Raw genomic sequence first — 24,926 nt, 5'->3', positions numbered from 1 at the left:
TTGTTTTTTTCCCCCTAATTTTTCCAAGCGTGCAGCCTAATTCTTGGCCCAACGAGCATGAATTTTACCTGAATAAGATTCTGGAATGATTCGTATCTTTTTCACAGCTTATTTGACCAGATTTATTTTGGATTCTAAAAGATCAAAGGAGTCTAAGGAGTGGCACATTGACAGTGATTAAAATAAACAGTATTTTGTTAAGATGTTCATTAAAAATTGAATACAGTAAAGCCAATCCAAGACACAAACAGCAAGACATTTTTTTCTAACTAATTAAGCTACAGGGAATTCAGTGCATATTGTAGGTAAACAGACAGAGTCATGGGAATACCAATGGAAATTAAATGCTCTGCTGGTGTTTTTCTCATTACAAGATGAAATGAAACATTTATCACTGACTTTCATTTCACTAAAAGGCTGACATTTTCTGGGTCAACCATTGATAAGTGGACAACTTTCTTTTATTTGCATTATGATTCACGAGTTCATTCAGCCTTTTTATATCACCACAGTAAAATTGTTGTTTTCCAGTTCTCTGTATGTTCTGACCTGTTGTTTTAACTTTGTTTTGTTTTTTTCCCCTTCTTTCTTTGTCTGCTTTTTTACAGCCATCGAGGTAAACCTGCAGAAAGCCTTGGCTGAGGCCTCTGAGACCTGTACCCAGGAGTGTCTAATACTAGGCCACTCTGACAGCTGCTGGATGCCCCCAGCCCTGGCCCAGTTCCAGGGTCCTGGCAGCAACAGCCCCATCTCCACCCCTACCACTACTGCCATCACTGCTGCCCTCCCCTCTTTTGGTTTCCAGCAGAGCTGTGCCCGGGGAATAAAAGCTAACATGGGCAGCATGGGGGTCATGGATGGCCGCCATACGTTGGGCAGGTCTGTGCCCAAAAAAGATGAACTGGACAAAGGGATCAATCGTCCACAGTTCTACAACACCCTGGATAGACACTGCAGTAAGAAGGAGGACCCCATCAAGGTCATTCCCCTGGCAAGCTTCTCCTCTCCCGGGCAGCAGACTGGTGGGGGCGGCAGCTCTTTCTTACATGAGAACCAGTTGTAATAGTAAAACACGGATCTTCATTGGCTTAGCATAAACGTGACTCCATCCAAAGATGGCCTACAACTATTAGATTAGTATGTATGCGTATTTGTGGGGTATGCATAATTGGAATAACTTGACCAGCTCAATGACCAGCTCAAGCTCAGTTTCACTAATTAAGATATCTGAGAATGGATTGGAGATAATTATGATGATGTTAAAAAAAGAAATCATGTGAAACCAGTCTGACAAGCGAGGAAGGAGCAAGCAAGTCTTAACATAGAAGACACATGTATAATAAATAAATGGTTATATGCCAAAGTAGATCCATCACAAAAAAAGGATAATCTTGCTTTCTGTTTGGTGAAGTTTGCTTAGCGATAAAAAAGGCCAGTGTACACCTTCAGCTCCTTGGGTTTAGTTTTGTGTAAGTGCATTCCAAAAGACAATTTCCCTGCACAGAAGCAAAAGCAAATGCAGTACTTTGTGTTATGTGAGCTAAATTGGGCTAAATGCTAATTACAAACTCTTGAGTGGATGGTTTTTTTTTTTTTTGGTTTTTTTTTCTGTTGATGTTCTAGTGAAGTATTGCTTTGTAAAGCACATGGCACAAACCTTTTTGGTGGAGGAATATGTTTCTTTTGTCTTGTCTGGACATGTTTTAGAAGACTATTTTGGTCAAGGGGCTTCAGAAGGATAAAAAATGTCTACAAAGCATAACTGGGCCAATAGTAGACAGTGCTGCATCTTCGTCTTTTGCATTCTTTTGCATTCTACAATTCTACAATTCTACATTCTCACCCTGGACCAATGCATAAAAAAACCCACAAACACAAAGTGTTGCACATACACATACGTTTTTTGTTTTGTTTTTTTCATATGTGGTGATTGCTCTATGCCTGCCAACTCTATTAAGAAAATGTTCACAATTAGCATTGTCGCAGTAGCTCAGCCTTGAAAGGAGCAGACAGATGCGCTTTGGAAATGTCGTCTCTGTTTTCTTCCTTTTTGTTTCTATTTCTCTCATTTTGCTGCTGAGAAACATTCAAATGGTAACAGCTCTGGAGCCAATTATGAAATTCTCAGTCTAATTACTTTGATGTGTGATCTCTGTAGTGACCCTCATTGTGGTTTGGAGGTTTGGATTAAATCTATTGCTTTTCCTAAAACATGCTCTACGTGTGCAGACGAAGTGTAAAGGTGACAATAACACAGCAAAAGCAGCTTAACACTTCCTTTATTCCCACTGTATTTTAACACCTGTGTTCCTGCTATTAATTACTACTCTGTTTTCATTTCACTAAGTTACACTGCAAAGTTTCTATTATTAGTTTTTACAATGTGTTGACACTGGAATAATAGACCAGGGAGCAAAAATTTCTTCAGGGCTTTGAGTCTAGCTGAATTATTGATGTTAATGTTATTTTGGCAGTTATCATAAGAATAGGCATCGGTACTATTTGAAAGGCCCTCCCTGCAGGCTGTCGCTCACAAGGTTCGATAAACACACTACATCACTGCCGGTGTGTGCAAATTGTACTGATGATAATAACTACTTCAGACTAACTTCCTGCTGTAACAGATTGGGTGCAGTATAATCTATTGCTACAGCAATAAGTGACTTTGCTGATATCCATTTTTCTTGCCTGTAACATCCAAGCCAGGTGTCTACATCATCAGGTATGTGATTCATGTGATTAATTTTGTAGTACCACCTTGCAAATTGGGAACAGGCCTAAATCTATAATGCAACACGGTATTCTCAAGGGAGGGTGCAAGGCAAATTGTGTTAGTATGCTATTAGTTGCCACACCTATTCTCTCAGATCAGAGCTCTTATCCTTATAAAGGGGATTTATCAGAGACTTTGTGAAACGATCACTTAAAGGAACGGCGTCAAGGACTAAAAATAAAAAAAGAAGGGGCAATTCAATTTCACCTTAGTCAATTATGAAAATGAATCAAATTCAAAAGTTAAATCCTCCTATAAACATACACTGATGGAAATTGCCCTGTTTGGGAATCCAATTTCGACCTATTTACTAATACTTTCATTTTCTTTTCTCTATCATTTTCATTTCATATGATTCCACTGGTGTTGGTGTAGGAGTGCGGAAGGGGGGGCGGGCATCACACAATGATATGAACAATGCATTTTTAATCAAAAGGAGCACATATCAAAAGGAACATACATCATGATGTCACTGAAAATTGGAATTTTATCTCTGCCAAATACAGATCCAGCACTTCATATCTGCCATCACAACGTCTAATCCAAAACCTGTCTCAAAATCATTAAAAGTCTTTTCAAGTTCTGTCTACAGCTATGTGAAGGGTAAAAAAAAATTCTTAGTAACATTTTTCCAAAATAAGAATTAGGTTTTTAAGAAATGTACCCATTAATTAATTCAATCAGTATAGGTAATGTCAGCTTGTTTCTAAATATGGTAATCTGTACTGTTCTCATATCATGAAAAGAGTGTATCTAAGAGAACATGTATGAGTTAACACACTATTACACTATAATAAAAATGTGATTGTTTAAAATACACTGCCCAGTCACACATGCAACGTGAGCACAATACTAACTGTACCCTGTGTTTTGACTTACTCTGCCTACATAACTCCTATGTACTGTAATATTGCAGCAGATCCATTAAAGACTACATGAAATACTACTTTTAGAGGGAATACTATAGCAACTGCATGAATGTACACCAGCAGGATGTTGCTTTTTGCAAAAATATGATTTTCTTTTATTATTGTTGTGTGCCCGCATTCATTTTGTTATATCTTATGTCCTCTCACGGGTCAAAGTGGTGTTTTATTTATTTTCAGAACAAAGTGCATACCATATGAATGTCCTGTTTTTTTTTAAGTAAGTACTCTCTCTGTGTCAAAAATTTTCATCCGTTAAAAAACATCAAATGGAAAGACTAAATGTCGACTTTGCATGATTCTGCTCTCACTATTACTTTTGAGTTTTTTAAATTTCTTACGCCCTAGCAATAGATGTAGAGACGACGCTATACATAAAGATGAGGATTCCTTTTTATTTTAAGACTATTTCTATTCGAAATGTGTTTCATGATTAACATGTCAAGCTGTGTCATAAACTGCATGAACTGTTTGAACTTCCACAAGGCCTTTTGACACTTGACTACGTGGTTCATGCATCAGTCATTAGAATTGATGTCAGTATTGATGTTTACTGCTTTACACGTTTGTCTGTCTTATGGAACAAACCAATGTTACACCGTGTACATGGTCAATCCTTGTGACGTGTGCATACCACTTACGCCTACGTGCACACAAATCTATCTATACATCTATACTGTCAGGTAAACCGGAATTTAAGCTGTACATAGCAGTACCCCTAAGAACTAGTAATAAGGGTCACAAACTGGAAAGACACACATGGTAAATACTAAAGCCTACTTCAATTCTATAAATCACTTTGTTCATAAAAACTGCAAAAGGGAAAAAAGTGAGAACTGAGGAGATGACAATCTCAGTTGTAATGTAAATTGATACATAATATCAATGAGGGTGTGTTTGAAAGTGTTAACAAGTGATGTTGTATGTGTGTAAATGAGAGAGCGTGTATTTCCTTGCATGTATGCGTGGGTGGGTGTGTATACTGGCATGTACATTGCCAGAGTATTTTATGTACACTAATGTATCTTGTAAAAAACTATATCAAAATACGATATAAGACTTAAGTATATGCTTGTAAATTAGTCATCAGTGAGTCAGGTCAAGTTTGCGTTGAGAGAAGGCTTCAGTGCTTGCCAGCGAATCTGTATTTCTTAGTTAAAGCTATACAGTCTGTGTTGTTATGCCTTTGTAAGATATCCCACATAAATCTATGAAAAAAATTAACTTACATGGTGAAATGATTTTTCCTGTCATTGAATTTTACTTGAGCCATTAAATATTGAGTCCTTGAAGAATTAATGGATCATGTTTGTCCTTCACTGTTAATTATTGTTTGATAAGGTTTTCTAAGAGCAGTGGTGTATCAGCGAAGCAACGTGAGAGCATATTGTCATCATATTCCAATTATGACAAATACAAGCTAATGATAGACGATCGATCAAATGGGAAGTGACATGTCACCTTTTTTTTTCACTTCTGCAAATTAGCACTTCTGAGGAAATAATGTAAAGAGTTCACACCTCAGCATGCTGTCTGAGAAGCTGATTCACCTAAATTTAAACTGCACTGTCAAGGTGTCGCCTAAAAAAGCAAAATCACCTAAATTTCAATGCAACAAGACTTTTTTCCCATTTTGCTGCCTAATTCACAGACAGACAGACAGAGAGACTTTGAAACCAGTGGAAACAATTCCAATAGTTCAACTGCTGTTGATCACTTGCAATTCAGCAGTTCAGACTGTACCAAGTGGCAGAATAAGACCCAGTGCAACTGTCGGATTGTATCTTTTATTTGTTTTTTATCTAATTTCAAATTTTTGATTTCAATTTAGTTTAAGTTAGTTTGTGGTTTTCGGTAAGTTTTAAATAGTTTTGTTGTTTTTTACTTTGATATTATAAAGGGTTGTCAGCGGCAAATTTTAAGAAGATTAGAATAAGCATTGTAACAATAATACATGCATAATTTGTGAGTGACTCAGAAAGATCTAGACACAAAATTTGAAGAATTTCTCTATCCATCAATCTATAACAGAAGAGAATTCTGACTTTAATCTCAGAATTCTGAGAAAACCTCTTTTTTTTCTTCTTTTCCAGAATTCTGAGAAAAAAGTCAGAATTCTGAGATTAAAGTAAAAAAAATCGTTTTTCTCAGAATTCTGAGAAAAAATTATTCTGATGAAAAAAGTCAGCATTCTGAGAAAAAATAATTTTTTGAGTTTTTTCTCAGAATGTTGAGTTTTTTCTTAGAATTCAGACTTTTTTCTCAGAATTCTGGAAAAGAAGAAAAAAAAAGACATGCCCAGTTTTTGTTTTTGTTTTTTCCCCAGTGGCCCTTCCATAATCTATCTTGTTAATCAGTTGTTGAACAATATCTTGACAACGACCATAGGACACAGGAAAATGTGTCTAAGTTGCAATCCCATCGCATCTATTTAAGACTGTATTTCCACCAGGCATGCATTGCACCCCATGACACATAAAATACTGTTTGTATGGTTTTTTTTAAACAAAGTTTGCTGAAACTGCATATAGAAGATGAAGAAAACAGTAAATAAGACAGCAGAAAAAACTCCTATTTCCAAATAGTCCTCTGGTGAAACACCAAAGTATGATTTGAAACCATTTGAAGACAACAACAGGACTGTGTCGTGAACACACGAGTAGTTAATTTAGGTTTAGGATAAGTGAATAAAATGTATTATTGTTGTTGTTGCTTTTAATACAACTTTACCGGGTGTATTTGTCTTCCATGCATCTGACCGTCCCTGTCATCCATCAGCCAAGTACTCATCTCTCAATCTATCCATCCATGAGAACTTTGATGCCTCAAAGGCAAACTGTAAAACAGCCTCAACAATCCCCTTGGGCTATGAATTCTACCTGAGGCCCTTCTGGCTTAATGCTTTATCCACTATACTTTCATGAATACACAAGACCTCAGAGGGGGAACCTCAGGCATACAGTACACTATTGATGCTCACAACAACAGGACATGACAGGATCTCTTGGCACTGACTCCTAACTTGTGTGACACAAAGAGTCATGTCATGTAGCTTGTAAGACTTCAAAGCCTTTCTGGACTGTGTCATCTCGTAGCATCTTCAGCATATGCTCAGTCCCCAATCTCCTTAAGAGAGCTGGCTTTGACCTGCCCCATTAGTTTTCCATGGTAATTGGTTAATAATGAGACAGTGAAAGTCCCAAGGATGTCTGCACTGTCAAAACACATACCCAACTACACAAATCTGCATTTCCAGTAATTACTGCATATTTGAACAGAAAGAACTTTGTGATCCTTACAGTGACTTGAATGCTTGCCATGCACACACACATACACACACACATACACCCCACACCCTCATTCCCATCTGCTAACAAGCACCAACTTATTGTAAGCCTACTTAGTTCTCAAGGTGTCATCTGTTGAAGTGTCAGGAGAACATATAGAGATTGTCAAACAGTACACTCATTTCAAATTGTAATTAAACTGGCCATCAGGTACCTAGAGGCTGTTTAGTCAACAGCAGGGTACTAATTACTATAAGATGACCTTTGGAATAATATCTGGTGAATTATTCATAGTTAAGAAAATTGCTTCGGAGACATGCCAACGACATCCAAGGGGCGTCTGAGTGTACACATACTCAAAGATTTCAGGATGGCTATAAAAATAAGGTCACTAGCTGGATAAAACAAGAACTTTTTCCTCCGTGAAAAAGAGGTGTCTGGAATAAAAGTATAAGGACAAAATCCAACTTTTGAAAAGAGAAATGTTGGAGAGAGAATCCACTGGCTTATGTAAAGGTAATGTAAAGGATTTTGAAGAGAAAAGATGTCTGTCTTGGGACGCCTTAAGAATATTAACAGCAACAACAACAAAAGCAGTGTGCTTAAAAACAGAAAAACAACTTTCTATATTATTTGTTATTTTCTACCTATGATGATCTCCAGCAGAGACATAAGGTAATTAATTTAAGTGAAAGAAATCAACACTTGTACATTTAAATTAAGAAAAAAAATTAGAGACAAAAAGCAAAGCACTGTTAACATATTTCAACAGATGCATCTGCCTACATGACAAAACCATTAAAAGCATCTCTATCATGCTGGAAATGTTTCTGTGAAGTATTCTGCACTGAGCAGATAGAGGTCTAAGATAGTTTCTTCCCCATCTCTGTTTAACCTTTAGGGACACTTTGCTGAAATTACTGCTAGGATCTCATACAGAACCCTTCACTTTATTTCTAGGTGGCATAAGTAGATAGCTCTGAATCTACAGTAAATGATTAGACATCTGTGGACTCTTTCTTTTCTCCTGTAACAGGGAAAAAAGAAATGAATTGTCTTTTCACATGGCTAGTTCATTTTTACAGTCTCTCTATTAGTAAAGCAGAAAAAGTCACCCATGAGCACCATGACACTTTTCCTAACTTTATGGGGAAGTTCTCTGAATATCTGAATTCAATATGATCTCAGTCGACTATTTGTGCGATGCTTTGAAAGAAGATCAGAAACATGACTCTTTATCACCATCGCAGAGGATTCAAATGATTAGCCAAAATTTGTGGTAATTGGTAGTAATTAACAAGGACCTTGTTCTCTTGGACATTGGAGAGCTGCCGCGATGCCAGATCCCACCCTCTCCACCTGCCATTAGAGAGCAATTACTGATAGGAATCAGTACACATTAACGCAAGATAAAATGTGTGCAGCTGCTTGTGTGTCTTTATTTAAAATACTTGGCTCAAAAAACTTGGTCACATCTGAGAACCCACTGTCATGAGATCTAGCATTCGCATAGTTTTACAAGTTAATCCACCTATAACAATTTATTAGGAATGTACCAAAATTTGACATTTATTATTAATATTTGATATTTATTTATTCATTCATTCATTACATGTCACCCAGACTGTGCAAAATAATTTCTTTGACATCCATAGCTATATTACAAATAATACCTATAGGCCTATATTCTTCTCATAAAGATACCCTTTCCACGTAAAAAGAAATTACATCGACAACAGATAACCAACAATATTCTCACACGTAACCTGCAAAAACATATTTGTAGAGCCTTCCTTTGAAGACCACAAACAATTGCACTTTTTGATGCACGTATCAGCATCAGTCCACAATTTAACCCAAACAACAGAAATACATCTTTGTTTAATCTCTTTTTAGTTCTTTTTATTAAGTTAAAATACAAAAATCTGTCAAATGACTTACTTACGCTCCTGTACTGAGAAAAATCCTAAATAACTTCAATTTAGTGTTAAACATTATTTGCATTGTTTTAAAATAAACCAAATCATTAAAGTTCTTTATATGGGAGCTTGGAGACAGTGGCTCAGGGTGATCATAATAACCAGCCTTGTTAATGACCCGTGATATAAATACTGGATTTATTATTGTTTTAAAAGTCAATCCCCCCAATTCCACACAGTAAGAAAAATAAGAAAGTATAAGTGAACAATAAATTATATGGAAGGCATTATAATCCACTACATACTTAATTCTAACGTACTGTGGCCTCTTCTTCCTTGGTGCAGCATAGCTTAAATGAATGACTTTTTTCAGTGCCTGGTACTCTGTTTATTTCTGCAGAGAAACACTTTATCTGAACCCGGTATGCTTAGCATGTTATAGGGTTACCATTTAAGTTTACCCACTCGACATGCTAATATTTCCTAGTGAAGCACAAACTGCAGCTGCTGATGATAGGAATGTCATTTGTTGTGTAAGTATTTAGCAATGCGCCTACTGAGTTATATAAAATTCTGACCCCCTCGTAGGAGAGACGGGAATAAACGGAGGATTATTAGAATCAAAAGTCATCAGAGATCCAGGGACAAATGTGTTAAACTCTGGCTGTACAAATATAATGGAAAGACTTGTGAAAAGGTTTGAGGTTTTTAGTTTGGAGTAAAGCGTTTCAGATCATGCAGACCACACAGCGAATACATCCACAGCTTGACTAAGCTTTTAAACTTAGTTTAAAAAAAAAATAAAAATGATTGTGTTTTTTTTCCCTTAAATTGATTAATAACATCTGTCACTAGCGCTGCTCTTCTCAGGGTTGTGGCACCTAGCAGAAAAAAGATGTTTGAAGGGTTGGCTCGCCTGATAAGTAATGAAAAGAAACGAAGTTCACACTGTGCCCCTTTCGCAGTGAGGAAGTACTTTAGTGAAACTGCTTTTACTGCGAGTTCTTTGTGCGCATCTAAAGACAGTATCACAGCCTGACAAGCCTGTTCGTGTTCCGCACACATGCAGCTTTCCTGCAGTTAAGGCAGCAAGTCCCTGAAGCTCTTCCTCCATGGAGTTTATTGTCAGGGTCTATCCGATGGTAGGATGCCTCTCCCTCCTCTTTGAAATCCGGAAGATCAAACAAAACAACAATGTTAACGCAGGGTGTGTTTGAGGTTTGAATATATAATCAGTTTCCAGGGATAGATGTTTTATTTGTTGTTGCATTGCTACTGTATTACTAAACTGATAGTGAAAGCATTAATAGATTGTTATGTCTCTTTACTTTGTGTTGTATCTATCCATCTATTTATGTATCCTACCATGACATGTAATGGACTTAAAAAAATAAAAATACTACAGTGGGCTTGTGAAAACAGATTGCAGTAACACTAAATGTGTGTGGTATGTCGTAATTAGGGCCAAATATGCAAAAGCAATGATACAGTTTGTCCTTCCAAAACAGTATTATACTTGGCAATCAACCTTTACTTTCAAAAACATCTTTGGCACAATGGCAAGTGAAAGCATGGCGGGATGAAAAGAAAGAAGCAACAAGGAAAATCAATATAGCAATTATGCGTGCAGATAATGGACACCAGGGTGTTATTTCGAGAACCCAAAAAGGAGAAGTGACATAAAGCCGATTCGAATAGTGCAAACAATTCATTTTCTCAGATCTGGTGCTTCTGGCATATATTTAGTGTCACCTGACTGCAAAAACGCAAGTTGTATTTTTTGTTGTTTTGCCATGGCTGAAATCTAATCACTAGGTTGTTCTTTATGTTTGTTCACAATCACCAGCCTCTGTTAAAACTCAGTTTCCCATTATTCTTTTACTGGTTACGAAAAGCCTAAAAACACAAGCAGCAAACCTGGTGATTAGATAATTGAGATTTTCGACAAAACAGTCACTCACACATGACATGCAAAGAGAGATTGGCATAGGGCAAGCGTAAAAGGAAGGACAGGGAAACCAGATAAACGCACACATTTATACACTTCCGCCACTCCATACTTTTACCTGCTCGAAAGAGGTCACCTCCAGCTCTGTCAAGCTTTGCAGGTGGGTCAGAGATCTGGATTTGATAACTGGAGGGAGTTTAGAGAGCAGACATTTGACAAGCATGACAATGCTCTGACAGCCCTCATTGCGCAATGATTAATGACTGACATCCTTGTCGCCTGTCTCATACAGAATGCAAATGCAGCACTGTGAGAAAATTAGCCTAATATGTCCTATAATTGGATGCAGGATGTATCACATGAAGCAAGAACAGGGCAGCTTCTTCTTCTTTTCTTTTTTTTTTGCTCCTGAAACAAGGCTTTATTATTGAGAACACTACAAAGTAGGTGAGAGAGATGCTGCAGGATGATCGAAAATGACCGCCAGCAAATCCTTCTCATTTGTAGCAATTCATTGACATAGCAGTTAGTCCAGGGATGAGCAGATGCAATGTTTTGGATCTAGGCTTGAGAAGTCAAGCCTGGCTCTCTCATTTCATGCATTTAATTCCCCCTGGCTGTTTGGTCAGAATTTTGCCTAGTTACAGCAAATTTATAGATTGTAACATATACTATAAATCTGTGGTGTGCAGTGATTTTTACATAAAGGCAGACAGAGACGATTTGCTACATTTAAGAATTTAACAAGGCAAACTGTATCAGATCAAAGCACACCCTTTGTGCCGCTTGTCTGCGCTTTACATGGACGTCCTTCCTGGCTGAAGAATTGTAAAATTTTATTTCTGCAAATTACCAAAACTTATTTACTATTAGGTGACAATAGCAAATGCTGAAGGAATTTATTTGTTTTTATTATATTTATTTATCTGCTTATTTTAGCAGTAGAAGTAGTAAAACTTTAAGTATATAGTTCGACTATATTAGTGGGAAATTGTGCATGATGTATCAAAAGTCAAAATACGCACGTTTGTAGTGGTTGTGCTGTGAGGATGACAAATTTCTTGATTTTTAAGTATAATAAAATATGTTAATGACATCAAATCAGCTGAATTCAAAGGCTTGAGCAGTGTGTGACAGGCCTCTAGCCTGATGTACAAAAGGATTATTTTTAAAACAAAAACATGCTAGATGTTGTCCTTGAAAACTGGAAATCTAAGGCATTTTCAAAATATTCTTTGTATGTAATGGCGAGCTAGTTACCCACCACAGGCTAAATTCAACCCATGAAATCAATTAGCCAAAGAACTTGGTGAGCGCTGAAGAAGAAATACTTTGAAAGCATTCCTTGTATTTTGCTTTATTGTTAGTCCAGTGTTACAGTAACTTATTAACATTCTAATTTTTTTCATCAGTTCAGTTTATTTATATAGTGCCATTTCACAACAACAGTCACCTTAAAGCACTTTAAATTGAAAGATCAAGACCATACAGTATTCAAAAGAAACACCAACAATCACACAACCCCCTATGAGCAAGAACTCAGTGACAGTGGCAAAGAAAAACTCCCTTTTAACAGGAAGAAGCTTCCTGTAGAACCAGGGTGAGCCCAGGGCATCCATCTGCTGTGACCAACTGGGGGTCAGGGGAAAGAGGAGCAGGGAAAGAGAGACAGGACGAAAAACACATTGTGGGAGAAGAGCCAGAGTTTAATAATTACTAATTATTAAAAGGAGTAGTGGTGTATAAGAGAGGGATTTTAAATTCAATTCTCTATTTAACAGAGAGCTAGTGAAGAGAAGCTAATATGTGAGAAACAGGGAAATATGGGAGTTTTTTTTTCTAGTCCCTGTCACATCAAAAAAAAATCCACTGACATTTGATTGGAAGAATCATCTGTAATATTGAGATATTCAAAGCTGCTACTGAATGAAAAACATAGTCTTACAGAAAACGGGATAGTCACAAAATCTGTTAAATCATCTTAACAGCCTCAATTCTTTTCCTTTTTTTCACACGCGCACATACATCAGTATTCTGCAATGAATACAATTTCTTTTCAATTCTTTAAAAACTCAGGAAATAGTATCCATTAATTTGCTTTGATGGTTTACAATCTGGTGGAACAAAAAACTGGAAAGGCAGAAGATGATGGTGGTGGTGTAAGTTAATTATTGTTCACTCATGCCCCAGTCACATGGCCCTAGATGTTTTCGGTGACCACCTAACAACCACCAGTCAGAGTATACATATTTTTTACTAGTGGCTGGTGGTTGCTGGAGACAAATGTTAATTCTGCGACAGGTTAATGAGTGGATGAGTAATGAGTGAGTGGATCTTTCATGCAAACAGTGGGAAAACTGCTGCATGGCAATTTGCTAGCAACCAAAGCAAGGAGGGTTTTTTTTCTTCTATGCAGCATTCTTTCTGGGACAGCAACAGCCAGCAACCTCCAACATGAAATAAAGGCTTTTCCTATCAGTTGCCAGAGGGTTGGTATTTAACTGAAAATCTATAAAAATTTTAAAAAAAAGAGTTTGATTAAGAGATTAACAGTGAGTGTGTGCATATGTGTGAATGTGCTTGTATAAATAACAAGGTTCATTAACTTATATAAACTAATACAATCACACATAAAGTCCAGGGTTCTTCAGTAAAGCTGATTCATTCCGACTTTGCCTCATACCACCTTAGTGCCTTTCTCAAGATTTGTCCTGAGTTACTTAAAAATTAGTGGTATGTGTTCAAAGTTACAATAAAAAACAACTTTAATTATCCACATTAAATTAACAATATTGTGGCAGATGTTAATTTCAAATGAAACTCTCCCTGTAATTTGGAAGATCAGAATTAGACATTAAATTGCAATCTGTGGTACCACGTTTTTACTTTATATGAAGGTGAAAACAAAGGTTACTGTACTCTTTTATTAACACTGTTGATTTTGTAGTTTACTTCTTCTTTACTTCAATTGTGCTGTTTAGTGTTCATATTTCTGGAGAGATACCAAATCAGCATAATGGCACAATATGACTCACCTATGCTAACAAACAAAGCGAAAACCACTCACTCATTTAGAGATGGGCGGACACATATTGGTTAACTCCCAGAGGTGGGACCAAGTCATTGTTTTGCAAGTCTCAAGTAAGTCTCAAGTCTTTATCCTCAAGTCTCAAGTCAAGTCTCAAGTAATGTCAGGCAAGTCAGAGTCGAGTCTCAAGTCACTGGTGTAAAAGTCCGAGTCAAGTCACAAGTCTGAAACTTTGAATTTCAAGTCCTTTCGAGTCTTTAAAAACAAAAACGAAAAAATAATGTTGCAGTTATGCTAAATGTAAATATTAGACCATGTAATTTTAAAATCTGTGTTTTTCTCAACACATACAAAATAGTGAACTTAGAAAATATACACAAATTGTGAAATTGCACCTCTTTAAAATGCAGCTCAATTAAACTTAGCTCCAAGAATAATTTTCACCGACAGTTCTGAGATACGCTGCATGTTATTCTTGGATGCGGTTGTAGGACCAGCTTTAAAATCGCATGACAAAAATATCATACACATTAAAAAAAACTGTATCACCAACGTAGCCTGGAAAACATTTGCTAGTTAGATGAAGTCAGCTATCTCATCTTAGCATATTTATATGCATATTTATAATTATACGGTTCTTGGAGTGAGTGCATACACTCATGAAGTTTAGTAACTTCCGGTCACTGCAACAAGCCCAGGTACAGTTTACCGACGGATGGGTGCAGGACCTTGAAATGCACCGTGTAGAACGAAAGACCATCGTACGTATCATAAGTTTACCAGTCTCACAAATCGTCTTCATAAATACACATTCGTTAACCGTTTATTAATATAACCTTTGAGCTCAACGGTAATTAATTAGTAGTGGAAATAATTTCTGGTAGCATCACAGAAATGTAGCAGTGACAACAATATTGTATGCTGTAATCGTACTGGGCAATTAGTGATACAAAAAACCTGTTTTATCCTGTGAATAAAAGTATGTGTTTTTGTCAGTGTACCATAATAACAGAAGCGAAACACAATATTGTGTCAGGACAATTCACTATTTATGCACAATAAATAAAGGAGCATAGCGCGACAATTTCTGTTCAGCGCCAGACTTGCTTGTAACCTATATCACTAATTATGTTAAGAAAAATGACGCATTAACTACAACAGCAGACTGACCTTTGTGTAAATGCTTGGAGCAGACTAACCTGTGAGCTGGAGTGTTCTAGGACGTTATATTTGATCTTTGAATGGCTGCAATCCAGGCCATCCGTCGCCTCTTTGTTACTTCGGAAACATGGCTCGAACAACTTCTCTTCCACGATGTAATCCGATAACAACCGATCTCTTTACCCGTCGGCTTCCCGTGGCTGTCATGCGACCGGCTATTGCAGTTAATAATACAACAGCTTCTTGACATTTTTGTGTTTCTTTTTATCGCTGTGTGACTGATTTTAATTGAAAGCCTGCGTGCGCTAGTACCGCTTGCCACGAGTTCCCAGAATCCTTTGCGGTTCTACCCGTGAATGACGTCACATTTTCAATCTCTATAATATGCATGTTAAATTTTATATTTGGGGTGAAATATCAAGTCTTTTCAAGTAAACCGGTTAAAGTCCAATTCAAGTCCCAAGTCATTGGTGTAAAAGTCCAAGTCAAGTCACAAGTCTTACAACATTTTTTCAAGTCAAGTCTAAAGTCATAAAATTAATGACTCGAGTCTGACTCGAGTCCAAGTCATGTGACTCGAGTCCACACCTCTGTTAACTCCATTTTTGTAAATTCCTAAAATGCAGTATAAAAACTGTATATTCTTACCTAAATAAATAAATAGCATATATTAACATTATTTTGCAATCAAGCCATTTCAAAACAAAAATCGTTCTTTTTTAAAATATCGTTATAATCTTACTGATGTTTTGAAGGAAATTCAGAGCAGTTGCAACGCTGAGGACAGAACCAAGTGAACCGTACTCACACCACATAAAACTAAAAATGCCAAAAGTATTAGCATTTTTGTAAAGGCCTGACATTGAGTAGGTGCTCTAGGTGCTCCTTTCCAACAGCTGGCTTCAGAGTTTAATGAATATGCATATCGATGAGTTTTGTCATTGAGTGTTTTGACGGGAAGTGCAAGTTCACTCTCCCCACTGAGGGTCACTGAGCTGTGATGCAGAGGCTTCAGACAAAAGAAAGTTCACTTCAAATAAAATGTGACTATTCAGAAAGCTATACAGTAATCCCCTTGTTGAATGCTTTACATCAAGTGAGAAAGTGCTTTAATATAAGAACTGAATCAAAAGCACAGCTACAGTACACTTTTCAGTCACTGCCAATCAAGTGCCACAGACACAAATCAAACCTGACATCAAAGGACGTTATTTTATACTAGAGATGGCATGATACCACTTGTTTATGTCCAATACCGATACCGATATCATAAAATTGGATATCTGCCGATACAGATATGAATTCGATATTGTGTGTTTTTTAATCAATAAAAATGTTTTTTTAATATCTTGCTGCTTTTTGTATAAGTTCATACTCAAGTTACAAAAAAACAAACACTAAAGCTATTCTGTTATACCTGTATGCAAAAAATACACTGCACCCAAAACATTTCATAGTTCAGCAATACTGATCAATCTAATAAACTTAAACCTACCTACTCCATCCTTCTTATTCTGGTATTTTAAAGAGTAAGCAACCTAACCAATAGGGCTCTAAAACTCCCAGCAAAAAAAAAAAAAAAAATAGGGAACCACCCCCCACCCTTCACCTCATGATGCTTAATCGACGTAATCAACTTTCATTTGATACAGTGTGAAAAAAAATGCACAGAACTCAATTATTTTTCAAGAATAATTAAATAGCTTCAGCATCTTTCTTCAAAAGAATTGCAGGAGGCACAGATGGAAAAAGTAGTATAGCTTACTAGGGTATATTAGACTTAATAGTTACTATATACAGTAATGGACTTCTATACATTTTACATCAGATTAAAACTTTGAGCGTAAGATTCGGATAATTATTTATTAAAAGCTCGACATTTTAAATGAGAATAAGAAAGAAAAGTCTGTCTTTGTGCCCCCCCTTTTCCCTGTTAATGCCCAACCAGACTACCAACAGGTCTTGCACGCCACAGCCGCTCTATCACGTGACGCATACTGCTCCGACGTGCTAAGGTTATGAGGCGAGTTACAGCGTGTGAGGTGCTTTTTTGATATTTAAGGGATCAGATTACATTTTTTATTTCTCTCCAAATCCGATCCAGTAATTTAGGTCAGTATCGGACTGATACCAATATGTAATATCGGATCGGTCCATCTCCATGTTATACACAAGGTATTTTATGTTCAAAACAGAAAATCTAGCATTAATGTTTTGACAGTCATATTTTAAAAAGATTCTCAACATATTTTCATCATTGAAGTCAGCATTAATAATATTCTGAATGGATTATTGACACAAGACAATTAAGGACACCAAACAATGCCAAAAAGGTAACAATAGAACACCATCGCTGCGACCTTCAATCATAATCTCTCTTTGATCGTTTTGTTTGCAATTACAGAACAAACTATGAAAACCGTTCGAATAAGGGGGGAAATAATTGTCACGCTGCGACCTGATAATGCTACGACCCCTCTTCTGACAGGAAATTTATTGAAAAAAAAAAAAAGAAGCTGCTTTTGAAGACAAAAACAATTAAAAAGACTAAGAAAAAAACAGATATGTACTGTAATGAGCTGGAAACTCCTCTATATGTGATTCCTAAAATCAGGCAAAAATGAATTTCTCTTGTGAAGCTCCTCATTATCCTGATTTTATAATAGATATAATCAAGCAACAGTGTCCAATTAGTAGTCTATAGGCTTGCCTCCATCTAAAAAATGGAAGCCATAAATGAACAATTGACACTCTAAATGTGTTTCTCCAAAACTCTGGGGTTGCTCCCTAATCAACGAGTTATTGATGAATCCGAGGGCTTAAAAGAAAAAAAGGGCTTTGACATATATCTGTGATATGATGGAGGTTGTGGGATGTGAACAAACAGTCTTTTCCAGGTAGTTTGAGTGATTGCCTAATCCCCTGTAGCTAGATGATTGCAGAGCAAGGTCAGTTTGAAGGCTCAGACTGATTGAGTGCTGTCTATAGATGGAGGCTTGCTCAAGTCTCTGATGTCTTTAGATGGACAGCGGTTGAAGATTCACTCTGGTGTTTTTTAGCTCTTGAACCAAAACTGTCCAAACTGAATGACACTGTGTGCCAGTAGTACTCAGAACATACTAACAATAAGAATATTATGAGTGTTTAGTTGTTAATTTGAGGAAGCAGACTAACTTGTGACTTGTAACTTATGAACAGACTTAGTAGCAGTGCATTTTTTAATGTATTTCAAATCACATTTTTGCACTCCACCCTATCTAGAGTACTAGCTTTTAAAAAATACTCGACAACCATGCTGTCAACCTTCACTCCCATATTTTACTCTTGCCTGAAATCTGTTTGCATGGCACAGTTATCAACGATTTTTTAAATTAGTCCTTTTGCCAGCATTGTCAAGATGCATTTTGTGCATCATCGACACCAATTTATATCTCAAGCTGTCATTTTGTTACTAAACTGGGTTTTTGGTAAAATTCGACACTTCCTGGGGCTGCAATTGGATCACCCCCTACTGCTATGTACATTCAAAATACCGAGGGAAAGCGCTGTTCTGTGTATCAAACTCCACTAGTCTGCAGCAGAAATCCTTTGTGCGGACATCTCTGTGACAGCTCCTTGGCAACTTGTGCGCCTGTGTGCCACAAGCTCCCTAAGCTGACTGTTTGGATCAAGTGGGAAGAGGCAGCAATCCCAAAGAGAACAAAATAGCAGATCCCAGCAGCTTTCACAGCCGATGCTATGAGATTTACTAGACTAAAGAGGAGGGTGTGGAAGGATGAGTTCGTGTGTGCATGAGAGAGAAAAGGAGAGAACGAGGGGGAGGGAAGTAGATGTACTTTGAAATTATTTGAAATGTCAGACAAATAAGATTCACAAGAGGCATTATGTTTCCATAACGATGATGTGGTGAAGCTTAGGTGTGGTGTCAACATGCAAATGCATAAGATAATAAAGTGGTGACATTTTTTTTTCTTTTAAAAGGCTTAGGAAATGGATGAAAGAATGTTTTTCTCTCCTTTACCATGTACACTTTGAAGTGTCAAGCTTGTGAATTGTGGCAAATTATGAACACATCTGTGCTCAAAGCAAATATCCACAATAAAAAAAAGTATAAAAGGTAAAGGAATACAGTATGTAAATGCAGTGAAAGTACTTGATTAGGTCAACTTAGCAACTATTTCCTTTAAAAGTTCAATTCAGTGTGTAATTAAAACTGCCTTTTTCTTCTTTTACAAGAAATGAACAGTATTTTGAGATAGTCTATGATAGCTAATCTTTTATGACGGCCTGCCAGGGAGGCTGAGACGCAACATGAAAAACTTCCATCTTCCGACAAAAAACAATAACAAATAAACATCCAGATATTTAACAACACTTTACCAAATACAGGAGCATAAACTGACGTACGAATGAGCCAATACTAAGCGACAGACAAAAATAAGTCTATAGAGTCGTATTTGGCTCACTTCAGGCTTTACTTTTTACCAATCTATATCCTTGTGGTTACATATGCTATAGACCTAAGTAAAGACCAACAAATATGAAATCATCATCTTCTACTGACCAATCAAGTCTTTGGAAAATAATTTATGGTGACATTATCCAGGGGACTTTCTATAGAAAGGGAACTTCTAAAGGTATTTTGTACTTTGTTTGTGCCTACAGATTTTATCTTTCTTCCTCTTTTTTAAACATTATGATCCTAAAATAGTGTACGTACATATTCTTTTTTTCCAGTTTTTTTTATATTCATTCTATATTTGCTTTCAGACTGTTAAAGACCACCAGTGCTGCAACCCAAAAATAAAAGCTGCACATCTAAACATTAAGTTAATTAAAAACAATTATTATTCACCATATTTTCCTGTTTCTTAATGATAGAGGCCTTATAATGATAAGTCTGTTTGAATAGCAGTGAGTATTTCTGTTGGCTTTTCTTCTTGATTTCAAATAGACTGAATATTATTAATATGGTAGGTCTTTTCCAGTCTTACTGAAAAAACTGCTTAACGTTCACACACATATAGGCAGCTTTAATACTCTTCATTTTGACACACACTCACACCACTGCTTTGGCTGAGGTAGCTTTGTTGCTTTCACCATGTGTTATGTACAATTATGTATAATTCTTCCTATTTTGTAATATTATCGATGTATCTTTCTTTGCAAAAGCAGCAACCCTGCTGTCAGTGGACGTCTCCATGTTTCCGGTTATATACTGTAAATGCCATCCCGTCATGTAAACACACTTGTGACTAGGTTGGGAAACCAGACTGTAGTTTAACTTTTTGAGCTGTTGATCACCTTTGGATGTCAATTTAGCTTAATTGCCTATATTAGACAAGGTGAACCCAGATCGTGGAAATATATCCAGGTTGAGGTTACGAGTATGTTTTCACCATAAAGGTGTTTTCCAATGAACTACATATGGAGTGTGATATTAAACATTTTGAGGACACTGCACAAAAAACTAAGGTGCATGAATAGTATCTGAAAGTCATGTCCTGAAGAAATAGGTAAGGAAAAAAACAAATACACCCGAGAGCTGCATCTGGCCCTTCAGCTGATCCATATACTGTTTCATTGAAGCCAATTCAGAAATGCAAGACTGGCTACCAGGAAGCAATTTTTAGGTAAGGGAAAAGGCTGCAATATGTTGAATTACACAAGAAGTGTACTAAAATCATTGGCTGCAGTTCTTATGGAGTGATGAATCCAAATGTAAAACTTTTGATTAAAATTGTTATCAATATGTATGGAGGAGGTCAGGAGAGAAGTACAACAGTGAGTGTCTACACCTATCTTTTAAACACAACGGAGGCCCTGTCATGGTTAGGGGCTGGATTTCAGGCAGTGGTGTTAGAGATCTTGTCAAAACTGTTTGAACTGTGAATGCAGACGAGTACTGTCAGCGTTTGAAAGTGTCTGATTGGTAACAGCTTCGTTTTTCAGCACGGTATTGATCCCAAACATATTGTCAGTGCAATAAAAGATTTAAAAAATGCACAATGAAACACTTCCAGTCGTAGTCTTGCTTCCCCAGAGAATGGGCCTCAATGTTATTGAAGCAGTGGACAATCATCTTGGGAAAGAACAGAATAAAAGGCAGCCACCATTGAAAAAAAAAAGTTTTGAATGACCTTCAAGAAGCCTGAAGAACTATTCATGAAGTCTACTTAAAGAAATTACAAGTAACTTTGCCTCAGAGAATTCAGTGGTCAAACTACATATTGACTTCCAAGTTAGTTAAATTATAAAAGCTCAATTTTAGCCTTTCTGTGTATGTTTGCACATCCCAAAAAACTGCATCAACTTCCCATTTCCTGAGCAAAATGAATAAAAAATTGAGTGTTGTTCAGCATGGTTGAACTTGCATTGTAGTGCAGGACTCAAAACCTTAGTGAAACAAACAAACCAAAACACAACAACTAAGCTCTGAAAGTAACCCAAACAAACCTGTTCAAAATACAAGGCAGCATGGGTGGTTGTAAGGTGGAGAAGTTTATGAATCCTCTATCCAGATGGCAGCCCTATGTTGGCTTGGCTCCCTATGAAGCTTGCAGCAAATCATGTCTGAGCTGTGGAGTGCTGCTCCGATCAAAGCACCGGTTATACTGTCCCTCACTCCTTAGTAAAACACACTGTGCAGACCTTATAAAAAGAAAGAGAAATACATCAGCACCACATAACAGCACAGAAATTCAACAGCAGTCACAACATAAAGGTTAGAAAACTAAATAAAAAATTATGTTTTTAGCTCACACCGCGTCGTTTACATTTAAAAAAAAATCATAAGCATAATCACGTAAAACACCCCAAACCTCCTTCAGGTATGAGCTCTCTTACACTGATTCTTAGGTAACCGAGCCTTAAAGAAACGGGCAAAATTGGTTCCAGTTGGCCGGATACTACACATCATTTAATATATTCCAGTCTATTACCACTTTTGTTCTGACACCTCATTCTTTTCCACCAATATATGAGAGGGTCATTCAATAGCTGACACCTCTCTTCCATACCGTAGTCACATCTCTGTTGCTTTTTGAGCATGTGTCACAGCTGAGAGGCTTGAATTTCAAGAGATAGATTTGCTGACAGAGACATACCATCACTCCTTGCAGTGAGGCTAGCACAGGAAATGCTTCACTGTAGAGGTGCAGTAGCCTTGTCACTTTAATCTGAGGTAATTGATCATGGCAGACAACAGCTGATGTGTGCAAGTCAATTGTAAGGGGCAAAAGGATGCTGCTTATTCAGATAAAAGATCTCTAGCATTTCACCAGTCACTCCCATTGATACGTTGATAGCATGATTGACAGCAAATCAACCTGGCAGAAAATACATTTAAATGTTGGACAAACATAATCGTGGATATCGTGCATCATTTGTGACTGCATAACATTTCCTCATTAAAGCATGCAATCCCTAACCAGACACTAGACAGCCTTTGGAGAGTCATTTAACTGTCAGAGTGCAGGTGCACAGGGAAAACCATTCAGAATTTTAAAAAAAAACAACAACACACATACCCTGGGACTTCTCAAATGCCACTTAGCATTCAAGGACTTTGTGATTCATTAGTAGCAGCAGACTGGTTAGATAGAAGCATCTGTTATCTGGTTCCAGTCCTTATGCCATCAATGTCACAAATAATCACATACAACAGGCGGCTTGCAGCAACAGGTCTTCCAACATCCAGTAGCCTTGTGCATTGCATTATACTATTCTGGACTGTTTTCATACAGCCCTTATTGGTGTTTATTTAAATGACAGTATTACATTTTTCTCTCTGTTATTTTTTTTTTATTTTTAGCTTTAATTTTTAAAGCTAAATATATAAGTACACCTATTAGAAGGAAATTTGTTTCAGTTTTCATTGGACTGCAACTCAAACTGTCACTGAAAAAGTTGCCATCAGTTAATCAGGATCTGTTCTGCACTTAATTAGCTGGGGGATGTTTGCTGAACACGACCAGCCGTTATACACTAGTCACTTTGGGTTTCAAAAGAAGATTTAACCGATAACTGCTCAATACAACAAAAGGAAAAGAAAGAAAAGGAAATAAGAGCTGCATTATTTGTGTCCCTCAAACCCCCAGTGCTATTGGAGGGGAACAATAGCAAAAAGAAAAATGAGAAGATTGTGAGCAAAAAATAGCATAAAACATCAAGTCAGAGTTTGGAAAATTAATAAGAGGCTTTTATTTTGCTAGTTTAAAAACATTAAAAATAGACCAAAGTGTATCAGCTTGCACCTTCTTCGGGGTGTAGAGAACCCTGTAGAGGACACTGGAGGTGCAAACTCACTCAAAAAAAAGCCCAGTTAAAAAAGGCCTTTTATTACCTTTTCTGGCTGGTGTTGAATATTCCTCTGTGCTTTTTTGGTGATAATCCTCTTACTTTTTCTTCATGAAATTATATTTTAGTAGCTGTCTTTTAATTAATGATTAGATACAATCTGTGTATGCAAACCCTTAAAAACTAGATGCAACATTACAACTTTGTCTTTTCTATCTCTGTTGAAAGTATTTGCCTCAATACACAGCATGTTACACAACACCACAACACTAGATTTTGCAGAATTACAACCAAATATAATATGAATCCACACATTGCTGCTCATTCTCCATGACAACCAATTATGTATTGGACTAGAAACTACAAATTAGGATATGGCAACGTGTTTTGAACAGCCTGTTTATTGGTTATTGATTCCTCGGTCTCTATGTGGATGGTAGGGTAAAACAGGAGGTGGGGGGTTTCTGACCCATTTCAACATGCCTGTTTTCGCTGAGAAGAAACACCATAATTACCAGAGACTGTGAACTTGACAGTTGTTCTGTTTGAATTGTGGAAATGATGGAAGTGAGGATGGAAGAGCAAAGCCTCCTGTGGACATAATCACACTCTTGTAACTTAAAAATTATTGTGAGAACACACAACGGGCAACATGTGGTGAGGAATGGACAGCTCTTCTAAAATGGGAAGTAGGATTCTATTTTTACATAAGAGGATCATCATTATTGCTGAAGCCTTTTAGACACTCTCTCTTCTGCACAAAAGAAAGGACAATGCTTCGGGGTAATCTGTAAAATTGATTCAATTTAAATTAAATGTTGAAATATTCTGTTAACTTTATTTTTAAACAAGAGGACCGTTTTTTTTTCTTAGTTTCCAATTAATCTTTTTTTTTCAGATCTCATCCTCTTATTCTTGTACTAATTCAACTGTGTTTACAACTGCTAACTGCCGTGTCAGTCAAGAAGCAAACTGTTCCACTTACGTCTATGGCTTTGCTTCACAGACACCCCCTCATCAGTCATAATTCGTGATATCAGAATTAAACATCTGGTGGTCCGCCCATCCAAGCTGTTTTCAGTGTTTTTGATGTTTCGCTTCAAGTATCTTGTATCATGTACAGAGCTTAGACACACCTTACCAGCTGATGCTTCTCTCAGAATCTCTTTGTTTTCCTTTTTTCCCCCTTCTGATCCATATAGTTACAATACAACTGGAATTTACTGACACATATAATTTCCCTATCATTGTTGTAGTTTCATTTTTTTGATATTTGCTTTAGCCTGATATTACTGTAAATCTCAACAGGAGAGATGCTCATTTGTTTGTGGGTTTTATTTTCCTTGTTTTCTCACTCATTTTTAAATATGAACCAAAAAATAATCAGAAGTATTATAAATCCTACTTTCTGCAGGAGAATGAAGACAATGAACATAACTGCACAAAAAGACACATTAAAGGCTATGGGGCAAGATCTGATTTCCCAGATTTAAATTGCCGTGGACACAATAGCAATTTCATGGTTGTTCAAGTTGAGACGGTGCAAGAGATCTCTCAGGCTTGTCGACCTTTATCTCAGCAAACAT

The 24,926-nt window shown here is 36.9% G+C and overlaps 1 protein-coding gene across 1 annotated transcript in view; it reads left to right on the top strand.

Moving 5' to 3' along the window:
• The window catches only part of LOC146717777 (protocadherin-9-like), a 57,244-nt gene extending 52,246 nt beyond the window's left edge, over nt 1-4,998 (top strand). Inside the window, exon 4 of the mRNA XM_085467280.1 lies at nt 609-4,998. Within this exon, the coding sequence (XP_085323406.1) occupies nt 609-1,063 (455 nt within the window). The 3' untranslated portion in view covers nt 1,064-4,998. The remainder of the gene's footprint in view (nt 1-608) is intronic.
• The last annotated feature ends 19,928 nt before the right edge of the window (nt 4,999-24,926 follow it).

Source organism: Copadichromis virginalis, linkage group LG2 (genome assembly GCF_057382275.1).
Source record: "Copadichromis virginalis isolate Kocher_CV1m ecotype Utaka linkage group LG2, C_Virginalis_male_GT1.1, whole genome shotgun sequence".
In the NCBI taxonomy this organism is placed as follows: domain Eukaryota; kingdom Metazoa; phylum Chordata; class Actinopteri; order Cichliformes; family Cichlidae; genus Copadichromis; species Copadichromis virginalis.
This window is presented reverse-complemented; position numbering and strand designations above follow the sequence as displayed.